The sequence below is a fragment of the Trichogramma pretiosum genome, unplaced genomic scaffold, assembly GCF_000599845.2.
Source record: "Trichogramma pretiosum strain Unisexual culture from Peru unplaced genomic scaffold, Tpre_2.0 scaffold9, whole genome shotgun sequence".
In the NCBI taxonomy this organism is placed as follows: Eukaryota; Metazoa; Arthropoda; class Insecta; order Hymenoptera; family Trichogrammatidae; genus Trichogramma; species Trichogramma pretiosum.
Window position 1 is genome coordinate 1,216,796 of NW_019641697.1, and position 16,271 is coordinate 1,233,066.

General features: G+C 45.5%; 1 protein-coding gene across 1 annotated transcript; it reads left to right on the forward strand.

Moving 5' to 3' along the window:
• Positions 1–2,032: 2,032 nt before the first annotated feature.
• On the forward strand, positions 2,033–16,271 carry LOC106651317 (otoferlin). Its single transcript, XM_014369757.1, has 27 exons — positions 2,033–2,212; positions 2,283–2,427; positions 2,501–2,654; positions 3,129–3,273; positions 3,359–3,536; positions 4,531–4,691; positions 5,691–5,904; positions 6,132–6,331; positions 6,933–7,283; positions 7,378–7,734; positions 7,990–8,106; positions 8,345–8,476; positions 8,550–8,714; positions 9,075–9,326; positions 9,412–9,613; positions 9,683–9,894; positions 9,946–10,035; positions 10,107–10,244; positions 10,308–10,452; positions 10,521–10,650; positions 12,794–13,119; positions 13,398–13,528; positions 13,795–13,982; positions 14,097–14,332; positions 14,407–14,579; positions 14,656–14,756; positions 16,091–16,271. The coding sequence occupies exons 1-27, from the start codon at positions 2,033–2,035 to the stop codon at positions 16,269–16,271; spliced, it is 5,004 nt and encodes a 1,667-aa protein (XP_014225243.1).

Genomic DNA, 16,271 nt, shown 5'->3' on the forward strand with positions numbered 1-16,271 from the left:
GTATCGGGAAAACAATATTACCTTTCTTTTATCGCATTTTTTTTTGCCCGCTGCTAAGCAAACTCATATTTTTCGACATAAAATTTGAGATTTATAATACTGTTGCATGAAATCTGCCAGTTGAAAGGTTGTGCGATTATTTAAATCTGATGCTGTATTCGTTTACTCAATAGGCAAAAACAATTTTTTTTGTTTCAAAGGTAACGGCAAATGTTATTATTATGAATACCATAATTGATTGATGTTTTTTATTGGCATTAATGGTATATTTCTCAACGGGAGCAGTTATGGTTTTTCATCAAAACGAGGGATTATAGCAAAAACCGAAGGCGAGTGCTGTTACGAGTTTTGTTATAAAACTATAACAGCAACTGTTGATCATATTATTTTTCCCACGAGAGTCTGAATTAGCGGCAAATTTGCGTATATTAAGTTGGAGTGGGAAAAATAAAATTTACATAGCTATTTATACAATAATTTGTTAAATAACATTCAAATAACACATTTTGTATAGTATAAAATTTACCCCTGCTAAAAATTACATCTCTATTGTGAATACCATGCTAAAACAAATTGATACAGCGACATCTGTGTTTAGTCACGGTTAAGCCGTACATAAATCGATATGTATTAAATGCCTGTATCAACAGTCACATTTACCACCAGGTGGCACTTTATGAATGTGTCTTACCACTGACCACTCGCTTATAGTTATCTCAATCTATGCCGATAAAGAAGGAATCTTACCTTATGATAATAAGATGTCCAAAATAGGGATCTACTATATCTTCAATTGGGTAGTAACTAACAATGACCGTTAATACAGATTTCTGAACTCGCTTCAAGTCATTAAAGCTCTAGTAAATATAATTTGAAGCTCTCTAACGATTTATAGGGTGGAAAGTAGATTTAGCTTGAGAGGGTGACGTGGACAGAAAAGAGGTGGATATCTCGGAGGATCCATAGCTTCATAAGTGTCACGAAAACTTGAAATTAGCTGATGAAGATGCCAAGCTATTGTTTCGGGAGCATTAGAAACTTGAACTCTAATGGACAAGAACAGTACAAAAGGAAAATGTTGGAGTACTTGGAGAATCTGTCTCCGGCACTGGTTCAATTTCACGAGTGCAAAAAAGACCAATAATTCAGATTGAAATTTGAAATTGCGTCGGCAGCCGCATGCAAGCGAATTTCAGTAGTTGTGCTTTATTCTAGTAAAAATAGAGTTGGCATTGAAATTCTAGCGCATTAGCTTACATTGACCAATGATAGAAATGTAAAACAGAGCGCGTGATAAAGTGCGAATCAATTTTCGCTGGAAGCACATTCTGCCCATCAATCAAATAAAAATATATCTAAATAGTCATTGAAATATCTGTCGGACGGTTAATTTCGATAAATCATGATATAGCGAGGCTCGAAGCGTGTACGTACATCACGCTATCGAATAATCCAGTGGGCAGGCGCACGCTGGACGCTTACAGAAGCGCGTCACGTTCCTCAAAATCGAGATCATTGAGCTCGTTCCGGAGCCGAGCGTAAATTAATGCATACGCGCACTATACAGGTATAGAAGCTGCTGCTGCTGCCGTTACAAAGAGAGACTCGCTTGGCTCACTAGCGCTATTTTTCACCAAGACAAATAAATATTCACACGCGAGGGGTGCACGGGAGCGAGGGGGGTAAGAGGCAAACAACGCGCACACCTTTTATTTGTCGGCATGCTGGCAAATAGGTGCACAGGCGAGCGTCGTCTGCGCGACTGTTGTTTGTGCGCGTCCGTGTGTGTGTCGCATTCATGATTCAATTGCGGCGAATCGATAAATCGATCCTGCATATATATAGCTCAGCTAGCCGATGTGTGCACGTATATGCAAACAGCAAAGCGAGTCGGCTCTGTATATAGCACGAGTCGAAGCGCATTGTCATCGCTGCTGCTGCACACGGTCACTCGGCGCTCGCGTCGCGACGAAAAAATATCAGGCGCGTAAATAAAAAGCAGCGCGGAAAGTCGAGCTCGTATTATGGAGCAATGGCATGGGGCGCCGGCAAGAAGCCTGCGAGGAAAGTCGAGCGCTATCAGGTGTGCGTTACTATTATCAAGGCGAAGCATCTCGAGCCTAACTCCAATCCGCAGTGCGTCGTGCGGCTCGGCAATCGCAAGAAGAAGACCCTCGTCCGCAAGAGGACCGACAGTCCCTACTTCAACGAGGTTTGTTTATCGTCTTATAGGCCGGCGAGGTTATATTATGACTAGACGACGCATCGTTTTGCTCTCGCAGTACTTTGTGTTCGATCTGACGTGCAGTCTCGAGGAGCTGCTCGCCACGCGCTTGGACATATCGATTTTTCTGCGCGGCCGCTTGAAGCGCTCCAAGTTCCACGGCAGCGCCGATTTCGAAATCGCCGCCGTTTGGGATCAAGCAGGTTTGCTCGCAGACCACTACTAACTCGTAACGAGGCGACATTATCGTGCTCTCGGCACTTTTCACGCTTGCAGACCACCAGTACCATCACAAGTGGGCCATGCTGACCAACCCGAGGGACTTGGCGGCCGGCCCCAAGGGCTACGTCATGTGCAACGTTGCCGTCTTGGCCAAGGGCGAAAAAACGAGACTGCCCCCGGACACGGACGGCGACGACGACATCGAGGGGTAACATCCTCGCCTTTTTCCTCTCTTTTCCATCTTCTTCCCCCTCTTTATTCCTCTTTTCCAAGCAGCTCGAAAATTATTCAAGCTCTCTCGCAGTCGCATTAAATTCTAGCTAGCTCTACACATGTATATTAATAGCTGCGACGGCTTCTCGCAGCGAAATGTACTCGCGAGCGCTGCACTCGATACACCCCCGCACGCACACACGCACACACTCGTGCACACCCACACATATCTCGCGCAACTCCCCGCTATTACACAGTCTCCCAGAGCGCAAAGTTCCCGAGCGTAGATTAATTGACTGACGTACGCGCGCTCGCGCGCGCGTATTAATTTCAATGGGAGCTGGCGCTGCTCTGCTCCGCGAGAACGCTGCCAACAAAGCCCCCCGGGCCTTCGGCAGCCCATAACAAATGGAATTTTTAATCAATGAATTATATTACATGGGCCGCTGGCGCGCCGGCACGCACGCAGAAATTTGTTGCTACCGCTGGGCACGAATAAATACTTGAGCACGAGGCAGTGCGCCAGATACATTTTCACTCTCTACCGGGCGGAGGATTTGCCTCGAGAGGCCTCCGAGGAGTGCTACCTCAGCATCTCCTTCGCTGGTATGAAGGTGAGCCTCTTCTGTTCGAACAGAAAACGAACCGACCACCCGCCTCGACTCACGCGAGGCCCTGGCTTTGCCCTGAATTTTGCAGGCCTCGACGAGCAGCGAGGGCGGCTGCGGTGATCCCTGCTACAACGAGCGCATCGTCTTTCGCGAGATGTTCCCGTCGCTCTGCCACCGAGCCCGATTGGTCTACAAGTGCCGCAAGACGGGCCAACTCGCCACGCACCTGCTCAACTTCAAGGATATCTCCAACTCCAGCGAACGGGGTGAGCTCTATATATTTTCGGCGACGTTTTACGCCCTTTCTCGCCAGTTCGCTCGAGAGCAATCTATGCCGATGAAATTCTTTTTTTCCATACTTATACAAAAGTCGATTTCGTCCTCTATCCTACCCCGCAAATTGCATCACGCTAAATTTTCTTTCCTCGAGAGCAAATCCTCCTTCTTCCATTACGTTATGTGTCTATATATATAAATCGATCTTGGATAGAGGGAAAGGTATTTTCAACTGTTTTCTGCGCTATTTTATTTCGAAAAAGTAAGCAAAGCAAATAACGGGGAAAAAGTTCGAGTCCGGGGGAAGAAATCGGAGGTCGGGTATAAGCATATAATATAGAGTCTGAAAGAATGTATCCTTATACCGAGAGCGACCAACTTTCCATTAGAGTATATTGGAAAATAAGAAACAAAACGCCCGCAAGGAATTTAAATATTTCATTGGATTAAATTGCTTTGTTTTTTCGATTTGCACGTTTTACCTAAATCACGTAGGAGAGTAGCGCCACGAGAAAAAACATCGCGACAATTATTTTTCCAAGTTTTTTAATCATCCTAATAATTGTTTCGCTACGAGGAAAAAAGTGTCGCATTTTATTGCCACGATATTGAGACTGTCTCTCTCTGCGGCTCTTTCTCTCTTAGCTCCAGTAAGTAGTCCAGCAAAGTCCAATTACGTAAAGAGGTATATAGCTTAGAGGGCGATTTCCGAGAGACCTAAAGTACGCCGGGAGGAAGATAGCGTGCGAGTGTCTAATATTCTCTACATGTATATCTGTATGTGAAACGGAGACAGAGAAAATTTTTCATTTCGCCTGATATTGAGAGCTTTTTAACTTAGATACATGTTTCTGATATTATATGTACTTCAGCTTGTATATCCAAGAAAAAGAGGAGACATTTCCTAATATTTGTTTTCCTTTCTCTGCGTGTGCAAGCTTTCGTAGATCCATTCTTGTAATGATGAAAAGAAAAATCTTTCAGGTTTCTTACCAACTTTCGGCCCATCGTTCATACATCTGTACGGAGACGAGGAACCGATTTATCGGGGCCGTTTGCTGCTGTCATTGAAAGTGGAAATCGACATTTTAGAAACTGCCACGGCGGCCAGCGTAACGATCGAGGACGCACCTGGCCTGGCCGAGGTAAACGAAGGATTTTATAAATTAGTGATTCGATTCGAGAGCGGAGAAAAAAAATCCCAGCGAGAGTCTCGATGTTTGCTCGCATAAAAAGAGAGTCGATATGTGACCCCGAGAGCTAGACAAACTCGAGGGATAAAGTTTGACTGAGAGCTATATTTTTCAAATGATTTATCCGGATCCAAGTGAACTATCTGCAACTTACATCTATCTCACTTGACCCTAAACTCTCTCTCTCTCTCTCTCTCTCTCGTTTACATAAATCTGTATAACATTTCTAAGAGTTGGCGCGTGCGTGCGGCGAATCTAATTACATCTCCGCAGCCAAGCGCGTAAATATATACGCGCATAAAGTTTCTATTTTTTTAATTACGCGAAATCTGTCAAGATAATATTTCACCGTCGACGAGCAGCACCCGACTACAATAATAATGCCTTCTTCGCGCGAGTAGTCGTATAAAAAAAGTCATATCAAAAATTTTTCCGATGCATATAACATACGCACGTATGCGTATTTTACAGCACTTATGGCTTCTCTCTTCCTCTCTCTCTCTTTCTCTCAATAAAAATGCAAAAGTAAAATGCACATATACGCGCGAGCGAGAGCAAGGGAAAAGTTAAAAAATGTTCATTTTCTCTTTTTATTTACAGCCCCGTCGCTGTAGCTAGAGCTTGAATTTCTGTCTCGTGTTTTTACGTTTATACATGCAGAATCTACTTTATAAAATATCGCGCTCGCTGCACAGGGAGGCTATATATCGCGAAAAAAGTTGAGTCGTCTTACGTGTCTCCCTCTCTCCCCCTCCTCTTCGCTCCACCGATTTTTCTTCTCGAGCCGTATTACGCTATATTAAAATTGCAAAAAACGTCTATCAAAATCATGTCACGAAGTAAATACAATTTTTAAGCCCTTCAAAGCCATTCGTTCATACGAGTAGCTATCGATATCTCTGCTTTGTAAGTGCGATCACACGTGTATTTGTGCTCGTTGCGTCTGTGCAGGCTAGTATCTGGCGTGTGGAGGAGTATCTGCTAGTCTGCGTGTTACACGATGCCTGTATGATCGATCGAAGCCTCCTGGCGTGTGGCAAGTCTGTTAGCTTCGAGCTTAACTTGGGTAATGCCGGCAACAGGAAATACTGCGCTTCGGCGAAACAGCTCGGCAACCAAGACGATGACGACGAGCAAGACGACGACGAGGATACGCTCAAAGCCGGTAACGTCCTGTCTAAGCCATACTCGCACAGATACGCTTACTCGGATTTAATTCATCGCATCTTCTAGCTACATTTTTGATCTTGCATGCTTTACATTTTTTTTGTAATACTTCTTAGAGCTTCGTGTCTCGATTATTCTTCCATTCTCGGCCTGTAGCCGATTCATATCAATGGTTTAGGAATCAGCGAAAAGTCATTAATCACACGAAATGTCCATGTATAACAGGTAGCTCGTCGTGCATAGGCTGCGCCAGCGCCGACAGCAGAAGCGCGAGCTCGCCTCTGAAAATCGACTCGCTGGATAACAAGTACAACTACATAGCTCTAGGCGCAAAAAAGCCCTGTTGCCATGTCAAGTCTTGGTGGCCGAATACGGACTGGCGACAGCGCAATTCCAACAGGCTCAACTTCATCGCTGATTTTTTGGTAATTATTCTCGTCCATTTCTCGACCGAGGACGTTTTTAAAAATAACAGCCGAGTGCAGACCGAGAGAGAGAGAGAGAGAGAGAGAGAGAGAGAGAGAGCGAGAAGTTTTAAACGATCTAAATCTCACAGGGAAGTCTTGACAAAGATTCAGGAAGGAGGGCAATTGGGTGGACGAGTTTTTCTCTCTTTCTCTCTCAAGCCCGCTGTTAAGCAAACGCGCGTAGCCGCATTAAAAATACAAATTTTCGAGTGGCTTTATAAATTTTGCACATTATTCAATGAAAGCAATTCCGTGTACGAAGCAGACATGGCTAATTCCACTTGCAAATATACATGCGCACTCGGCGGGTGTATCAATCGAAGAGAACACCCTCGCATACGGCATACAGTGACAAAATTGCGCGAGTACCTACGGTTGCTTAACAAAGTTCCGTAAACTAGATTGGCCAGCTGTATGCGGGAGATTCATCTTGCCTCTCTCTCGTTTTCATAATTCCGCTTGCAAATGACTTTGCAACGTGAGTGTGTATATAGGAGAGCGTAGGTCAGTTTTTATTCGCTCTTGCACGCACACGACACGCGCGCACTACATGTTACAGGAGAGCGAGCTGGAGCAAATCGACGAGCTCGAGGCAGCGAACCACGAGAGCTGCTACGTGTCGTACAACGCAACAATGCGAACTTTGAAGCTTCACTGCGGCGACTATCTGCGCAGTCTTCGATCCATGTCGGATACCATCTGTGGCAGCGATAACGACGACGACGAGGACGACGATGGCTCCTGCCTCACTATTTTGGATAAGTACAGGCTGAACCACTGCAGACTGGAAATGGAAAAGATACTCGAGAGACTGAAAGCCCAGGGAGAGCTGAAGGACAACACGCTGCTGAGGATCGGCCTGCTGCACGCCCGCAGACACTTGCAGCTCATCAAAGAGCTGGCCACCGACGTGAGTACGGAGATCGATCGCACATAGTATAGAGGATAACGGCGCGCTAGTCAATCGAGCCAATCAACGGTCACTGGTCTTTTGACGTCGACAGCCCCAGCACAGCCAGCCCGATATCTTCATCTGGCTGCTGCGGAAGAATCGACGCGTGGCCTACGCTCGTCTGCCCGCAGCCCGATTCATCCACGCGGAAGAGCGTGCCGAGCGTGGCCGAGATTGCGGCCTGCGCACCAGCGTGTTCCTCAAGCGGCCAGAGGCTGCTGCGGCCGCCACGCTCGACGACGCCACTTCCGACATGTCCGGCGGCGTTTGCAAGCTCGAGCTCTTCCTCTGGCTGGGCAACGCCAAATTCGCCGCCGCATGCTGGAGCGCCCTGCCACCTGGTTACCGCGTCGACGAGACCCTTGGTTTGGACAAATTTCCCGCTTGTTTCGAGTACGAGATCTCGTCGGTGAGTCGCGTTTAGTCGAGCGAGTTTAGCAGCGGCTGATTGATAAGCGTGCGACAAGTGCTAACGACCGGCCGCCAGACCTGCCGTCCCGTTGGCCAATTTATTAAACGACAAAGGACCGAGCGGGGGTCGCGTGCTAAATTTTCATCGCGTCACGCGCCTTCTCGATCCATCATTTTTTTCGTCCAGCGATACTATTAAACTAGATTGATAGCCAAACGCTTTGTTTACTTGCCTGCCTTTTTCCACCCGCAGAAATTTCAATTGAGAGTGCACCTTTACCAGGGCAGATTCGAGCCTGGCATGGATTCGTCGGGTCTGCTTGATCCAATGGTTCGGATCATTTTTCAAGGCTACACAATGACCACTAAAGTGAGTTTTTAGCATGACACAATAGAGCAAAAAAAAAGAAAAAGAAATATATATCGAGAGCGTACACACAGGCGAATGCAGAGCAGAGAGCACACAATGTAGCTCGGATGTAGGTCACATTATAGCCGGCTTGAGCCCACCAACTTGCCATTTCGGCTTCTCTTTTACACGCCTAATGATTGATTTTTTTTGGCTTATTTTTTATACGAATAAAAAACATCAAAAATCACGAATGCAGGTGAAGAAGCAGACACTCGATCCGTTTTGGGATCAAACGCTCGTATTGCCGGCGATCGATCTCCACGCTACGCCCGAGTACGTGAAGGATCAGCCGCCCAAAGTCGTTATGGAAGTTTTCGACAGCGATTACGTAAGTGATGTTAGGCTGGCTCGACTGCGTCCCAAGCCCCGTATTAAAGCATATTTTTCCTCGATGGATATAGAACAGGCTTGAACTATACGGACGATGTCTGGTGGAGCCGATGGTTAAATTCAAGGAGCAGCAGTACTCGACATCGGATTTTCTCCCCCGCTTAAAATGGCACAAGCTTACTGGTCATCAGCAAAATGCTCAGGGCGCTGTTATGGCTGCCTTCGAACTCGTTCAGGTATGCATCGAAAACGAGACTGGATTCCAACTAGTCTATTTCAGATTTTACGACCAACGGATCAATGGTAAATATTCTTCCTACTGTTGGTCACAAAATCTGAAATGGCTTGCTTTTTAGTTGAGCGGCACTCAACGTATTATCGTTGAGCACTTTTTCATTCCAATCAGAATTACAGTTCTCTTTGTCTCGGACATCGACACGTGAGTCGAACGTTTGATAAAAACTTGCGCGAAATTCGTTAATGCAAACGACCAAACTGTACATTAATTGGCAATAATAGCGACAGCTGGAGTATTTCCAATTAAACTTGCGAAATTAAATTCTGTGCATTCGTGGCTGTGATATGCACTTGTCCAGCTGGACAAAGACGACGAAGAGCCGAAATCAGAGGCCATCGACGGTGTACCGGAAATAATTCGGCCTCGACTGGTCAGCTACAGACTCGAAGTCATTTTCTGGGGTATCCGCGACTTCAAGCGGCTGAACCTGATCTCGGTAACGAAGCCTAAGCTCGTCGTCCGCTGCGGCGAGGCCCGTCTCGAGTCCAGCGTCATGGAGAACGCCGCGAGACTGCCGAATTTTCCCGATATCCACGCTATGCTCGATTTGGTGCGCATCTGCTCTCTCTCTCTCTCTCTCTTATCATTGGGCGGCGCGAACGCCACAGCCCGTGTAATTCCGATATACTCCGCAGAACATGCCAGAGGAGGAAATTTATTATCCGCCGATTATGATAAAGGCCTTCGAGTCGCGAGTCGGCCGCTTCGCCTACGTGGGCGTGTGTAACGTGCCGACGATTTACAGCTTCGTGCAGAAATTAGTGACGAGGGACGAGTACGAGGCGGCCATTTATCAACCCACTAAAAAGTCAAGTACTGCCGCAACGCGCCAACACGGTGAGAAAATAATCGACTTCGTGGCGTTGCATGGTGCTCGCGATGACGCAATTTTTCTGTCTGCTTCAGTCAACGTATCGATTCGCATTGACGAAGACGACGAGGGAGAAGGGACTACTTGGATGAGCTACAAAAAGCTGAAAAATTATCAGCAGAATAAAAAGTCGTGGCTAGGTAAACTTTTGCCCTGGAAAGGACGAAGCGACGAGGTTGCCGTTACACTCGCCGTCGAGCGCGACGACTCCCTCGACTGGTGGTCCAAATATTACGCATCTATCGAGGTAGGTCATTCGTTTAAACGACATTCACAAAACGGCCGAAATACTCGAGAGGCTTTGTCTCGGCTGCAGGAGGAGAAGAATAAAGAGAGCGGCCCGACGAGCAAGGCAAAGCCCTGGATAAAGCGATTGGCGAGTTTCAAAGTGAGCACAGGGCATTAAGTCGCGATCGCGACTGAGACCGAGACGTTACGCATCGATCGGTTTTTACTCAGGTGTACTCCGAAGAGTTGGAATCTCAGCCGGAATTTTCCGGCTTTCAGGACAGACTGCGAACTTTCGAGCTTCATCGTGGCAAGCACAGCAACGACCCGCGACGCGCCGCCGACGACGACCGCGTCGGTAAATTCAAGGTATACGTCTCTCTTATATGCACGAGCTGTTTCCAGTCGAAGATGAAAAACTTTGCGTCGCAGGGTTTCATCGCCATCTATCGTTGGCCCCATCCCGATGGATTATCCTGCGTTAATCGCGTCGGGCGGAGCGCCAATTCCGGCCTTTTGAACGATTATCCGTCGCAAGAACCGCTGAGCCTCGTAGTCCGCGTCTACGTTGTCAAATGCAAGTAAATCAGTTTTTTGTATGAAAATGCATATCGATCTTCACGAGGCTCCCTGTCGAACGATCAGGTTTAAATTTGAACCCCACGGACCCTTTGAGCGGCAAGACAGACGCTTATCTGCGTCTCAAGCTTGGCAAACGTGTAATCGACGATCGAAAGAGATACATACCGAATCAATTGAATCCAACCTTTGGCAGGTGAGACAATCATTTCACGAAAATATTTTCAACTACTGAAGGGCCGACGTAATTCCGTTGGAAAATTAGAACATCCTTAAAGCGAAGGCAGAAAAATTACGCAAATTATCCAAGAAAATTAAATTAGATTAAATGGAACGCTAGCTTCTGCGGAAAGAAAAATAGTCAGTTGGCGGCAATTTCTTCTGGATCATTAAAATCGCAAATTGAAACAACTGCCTCGTGACAGTGTACAGCAGCAGCAGCAGCAACCTGAGCGAAAAAACTTTATTTTTTAATTAATGCTCGAAAATAGACGAAGCTGGCGAAAACAGACTGCACATAATTATCACCGACGACAAGAGGGCTTGCACCTTCTTTGGTCGCGCATAAGTTGAGCGACCAATCGATGAGCTTAACTCGTTGATTAAAATCTCTCTAAATCTCTATAGATATAGGTTTGGCATGCATATATATATGGGTCAAAATAATACTTTTTTACAAAACCGTGCGCACGTATGTCACCGATCTTGACGCGCTTTTGGTATATTATAGTACATGGTAAAAAGGTCCCAAAAAAAAATTTTTAGACCCCCTCCCCCCTCCTACCCCCCACTTCCGGTATAAACGTCCATTTTCGATCTATATTTTTTCTGAGGACATGAAGCAAGTAAAAAATCTGAAAAAATTCATAAAAATACTTTTCCACAATCCAAACAACCTTGAATTTTTTCAGATTTTTTGAGTGCTTCAGGCCTTCAGATAAAATCATTGAAAATTTCAAAAATCGAGATACGGCGGTATGAGCCGATGTAGTACTCGGAAATTTTTTCAGTTATTTTTCGCATTAAAAAACATAACCTCAATTTTTTTCAGATTTTTTCAGATTACCTAACGCACCTTTTGAAGCCAAAAACCGATTTTTTTGACGAAAATAATTTTTTTAGGACAGTACGGAGCCTCGAAAAATCTGAAAAAAATTTTTTCTTGTTTTTTTCATCAAAATACGTAATCTCAAATTTTTTCAGATTTTTTAATTGAAGGCGATAGCTTCTAGGGCCGAAAAATGCTATTTTTAACAAAAAATGGTTCCTAGAACCCGATGGTTCCGGTGAAAAAATTTGAAAATATTTTTTTTGAATTCCTTGTCAAATTTTAATAAATTTTGACCGTTTCAAAAGTTCGATTGAAGCTTCCTAGCTCATTTTAGAGCAGGACAAAGATTAGTGCAAAATATCTGAAGACGTTTCTGAAGACATTAAGGAATGATAAAACTCGTTTGATGCTCTAAAATGAGCTAGGAAGCTTCAATCGAACTTTTGAAACGGTCAAAATTTATTAAAATTTGACAAGGAATTCAAAAAAAATATTTTCAAATTTTTTCACCGGAACCATCGGGTTCTAGGAACCATTTTTTGTTAAAAATAGCATTTTTCGGCCCTAGAAGCTATCGCCTTCAATTAAAAAATCTGAAAAAATTTGAGATTACGTATTTTGATGAAAAAAACAAGAAAAAATTTTTTTCAGATTTTTCGAGGCTCCGTACTGTCCTAAAAAAATTATTTTCGTCAAAAAAATCGGTTTTTGGCTTCAAAAGGTGCGTTAGGTAATCTGAAAAAATCTGAAAAAAATTGAGGTTATGTTTTTTAATGCGAAAAATAACTGAAAAAATTTCCGAGTACTACATCGGCTCATACCGCCGTATCTCGATTTTTGAAATTTTCAATGATTTTATCTGAAGGCCTGAAGCACTCAAAAAATCTGAAAAAATTCAAGGTTGTTTGGATTGTGGAAAAGTATTTTTATGAATTTTTTCAGATTTTTTACTTGCTTCATGTCCTCAGAAAAAATATAGATCGAAAATGGACGTTTATACCGGAAGTGGGGGGTAGGACGGGGGAGGGGGTCTAAAAATTTTTTTTTGGGACCTTTTTACCATGTACTACAACATACCAAAAGCGCGTCAAGATCGGTGACATACGTGCGCACGGTTTTGTAAAAAAGTATTATTTTGACCCATATATATATACGAGCCGGAGCGCTTGATCAATAATTGCCGGGAGATAAATTAATATCGGAGATCGCATTGCGGCTTAAGCAGAAGATACACGGCCTAGCTTTGCGTGATTTAATTATAGATTTTGACGCGACTCCCCGCGCGCAGGGTGTACGAGCTCGAGGCCTCGCTGCCGAAAGATCACAGCCTGCTGCTGCAGCTGTGGGATTACGACGCCACCTCGGCGGACGATCTCATCGGCGAGACGCGAATCGACATCGAGAATCGCTTCTACAGCCAGCATCGAGCCACCTGCGGCCTGGCCCTCACCTACGACGAGACGGGCTACAACTCTTGGCGCGATCGCGAGAAGCCCTGCCAGATACTGCGCCAGCTCTGCAAGAGGAACAATCTGCCGCTGCCCGAGTACTGGGACGATCACGTGCGCATCGGAAAGATCAAATTTCTCTGTCCCGGTCTCGGCGACCAGACGGGTTCGTCTCAATGACACTTATAAATCTTCGTGCTTGCAGCGACTCGCGATTCATCGTGGCGACTAGCGCGAGCCGTTAATTAATCACGTTTGAACGCGTGCGCAAATAGAAATCGATCGCTTTTTACGCCTTTTATTAATATGCGAAAACGCCCGAGTGGGTGGAAAAAATAATCCACAACGTCATACAGCCACGATAATTTCTCTTTTCATTCTCTCTTTCCTGCGTATGCATGCGAACAAGCCATGATAAAAAAAAGAAAAAATTCACCCACATAGATAAGGAGGAACGAATGGCTTTGAGCGTACTGCATCGCTGGTCGGACTTCCCAATTTGCGGCTGTGCCCTCGTTCCCGAGCACGTCGAGAGACGTCCTCTATTCAATCCCAAGAGGCCCGGACTGCAGCAGGTTGGACGTTTTAATGAACCTCATTTGAGCGCGCGCATATCGCCAATTTTTCTTATTATACCTTTTGATCGCGTATGCATTATATTTCGGGCCGCCGCGGCTTCGAGAAAAGTCAAATACGCTCGTTCCGGCAAAACTTGACTTTTATCCGCAGCCAACTTTGTCGAATGTTAAGCGAGTTTTCAATTTTATGCTAAGATCAACATTGACTGGCTTATTATCCTTTTCACGCTGCGATAAAAAAAAACGAAACAAAAAAAAACCAGGGCAGAGTTGAAATGTGGATCGATATGTTTCCGATCGACGAATTGCCGGCAAAGCCCGCCATCGACATCAGTCCGCAGCCACGGGAGGATTACGAGCTTCGCGTGATCGTCTGGAACACCGAGAACGTTCCTCTGGTCGACAGTCAATTTCTCACGGGCGAAAAGTGCTCGGATATCTACGTCAAGGGGTAAGTGCTCGGCGTCGAGGCGGTGGCCGCTTTTGGCAAGCTCGTCGCTTGGCTGAAATAAAAAAATAGGCTGGCCCCGGGTACAGCAGCGTCATAGCTCGAATCGTATTATAGGTGGATCCTACCGGAGGACGCGCAGCGCACCGACGTGCACTACAACTCGCTGACCGGCGAGGGCAACTTCAACTGGCGCTTCACATTTCGCTTCACGTGGGCTCGAGGCGAGCGCTGCATGATCGTCCGGCGCAAGGCCTCGGTGTTCGCCCGCGACGAGACGGAGCAGCAGGTGCCCTGCGTCCTCGAGATCCAGGTCTGGGACAGCGATCACTTTTCCAAGGACGACTTTTTGGGTGAGGACAGCTGTGCAAAAAATGCTTGGGTTACTTGGCTTCTCTTCGGTCTAGCCATTATCTCTTTGGACTAGGTGCGCTGAGTCTCGACTTGGGCAAATTGCCGAAAGGAAGCCACAGCTCCCGCAACTGCAAATTGAGCCTGCTTGACCCGAACACGCCGAGAGTGAATCTGTTCCGACTCGAGAGGACTCGCGCTTGGTGGCCTCTGTCCGTCAGCAAGACCGTGGGCCATCCCATGCAGGCTGTTTGTTCATTTTTTACGCGCTTTTACCCTTTCATGGAACGAGCTAGTGCATAACGGGTTGACATTTTTGGCCTAGGGCAAAATTGAGCTGGAATTGAGCGTGTTGCCGGTTAAAGAGGCCGAGCAGCAGCCGGTCGGAAGAGGACGCAAGCCACCGGAAGCCCTGCCACCGCCCAAGTAAGTACGTTTCCTGCGCCCGAACCAGCGTCATTGCTAGTGGTATAATTAAATTGTCGAGGGATGCAGTGAGAGAGAAGGGATCGGTTTAATTAATCAGAGAAGCGAGCGCGTACGCGCGCGTGCGTCTAGGCGCCGGGCACGAAAAACACCGACAGCGAGAGCTTTGATCAGTGAGATGTTTTTGGCTTTGTCACCTGACGCTGCTGCGTTTTTGCCATGGGCACTTAATGCCAAGTGGCTACTTGGATAATCAACGACGCGCTGCTCTGAACAATTTAAATCGAGGCCGTAGCCTCCAGGCGTCGTCGACGTTGTTTATTTGCATTTTTTCGATTGCTCCGCGCGCGCGCGCGTAAATTTGAATGCGAGAGAGCTCGCGTGCCTTGTACGCGAGAGCTGGATGTAAGCTCGCTGAGGCATAAAATATAAATACCCCTCTGCAGCTACTATTCCAACGCGGCATTGCTCCCAGCTATGCGGAGCCATTCAAGTCATAAAGTATCGAGAGGATATTACCCAATATGTGTGTTTGCATTGCTCCGCAAAAAACTTGCATTATCTTGCCGTGCTATTACCAAATTTTCCATTTACATGCAAGCTATTTTACACCATGGAATAATCATTCTGTCGAATACTATAGGATAGTCTAAACATAATACGTATATTTTTTTGATTTTTGGACAAGCTTTTCTTTTTTTTTTTTTTTTTTTTTTTTAATTAAATGCGATCAATGATAAAAAGTTTGTTTCAAACCCATTTACTATAATAAATTCAATCCAATTACATAGTCGAGATTGAGCAGACCGAATAAACAAAAATTTTACCACACCGAAAGTCGAAAATTACAATTAAAAAAAGCGCATGGCAGCAAAAATGTTAGCATGAAATTTCGCTCTTATATTGTTGAAACGAATAGGTGCAACGCTAAATAAATATAGGCTAGAGTTAAAGTTAAAATAAATATTTGTCAAAGCGTTGCTATATATATTCTACCAAAAGCTCGGTGGTAAAATTAAAAAACAGTTATTCCAGAATTTTCATTCTTCTTTCGTTTAAGCCAGGCACGCGTATAGGGGAGAGAACGTTTTGCTTTTAGAAAGTAGGAACAAAAAAAAATTAGCTCCATAAGAATATCTTGAAAAAATTAATTAGGTAAATAAACAAGGGACCGCCAGTCGAGCAAACAAGCTTTCCAAAGTTTCTCATCCTGCATTAATCTTGCACGCCCCTATGGATTATTGCGAGGATGAGTACAAAGGGCGGGCTACGCCGATTAAAATTTAATATCTCGAGTGTATACATATATACATGCAAAAATTACGCCTGCACAGACGACCGGACACGTCATTTTCTTGGTTTCGAAATCCCTGGAAAGCCTGCTGTTTCGTGGTTTGCCGCTACTACCGCTGGCGGATAATCGGCTGTTGTTGCTGCATCTTCGTGGTGCTCCTCGTCGCCGCCGGAGTCTACGCTTTTCCCGGATACTTCGTCAAGCGTTTGGTCGGCGCTTAG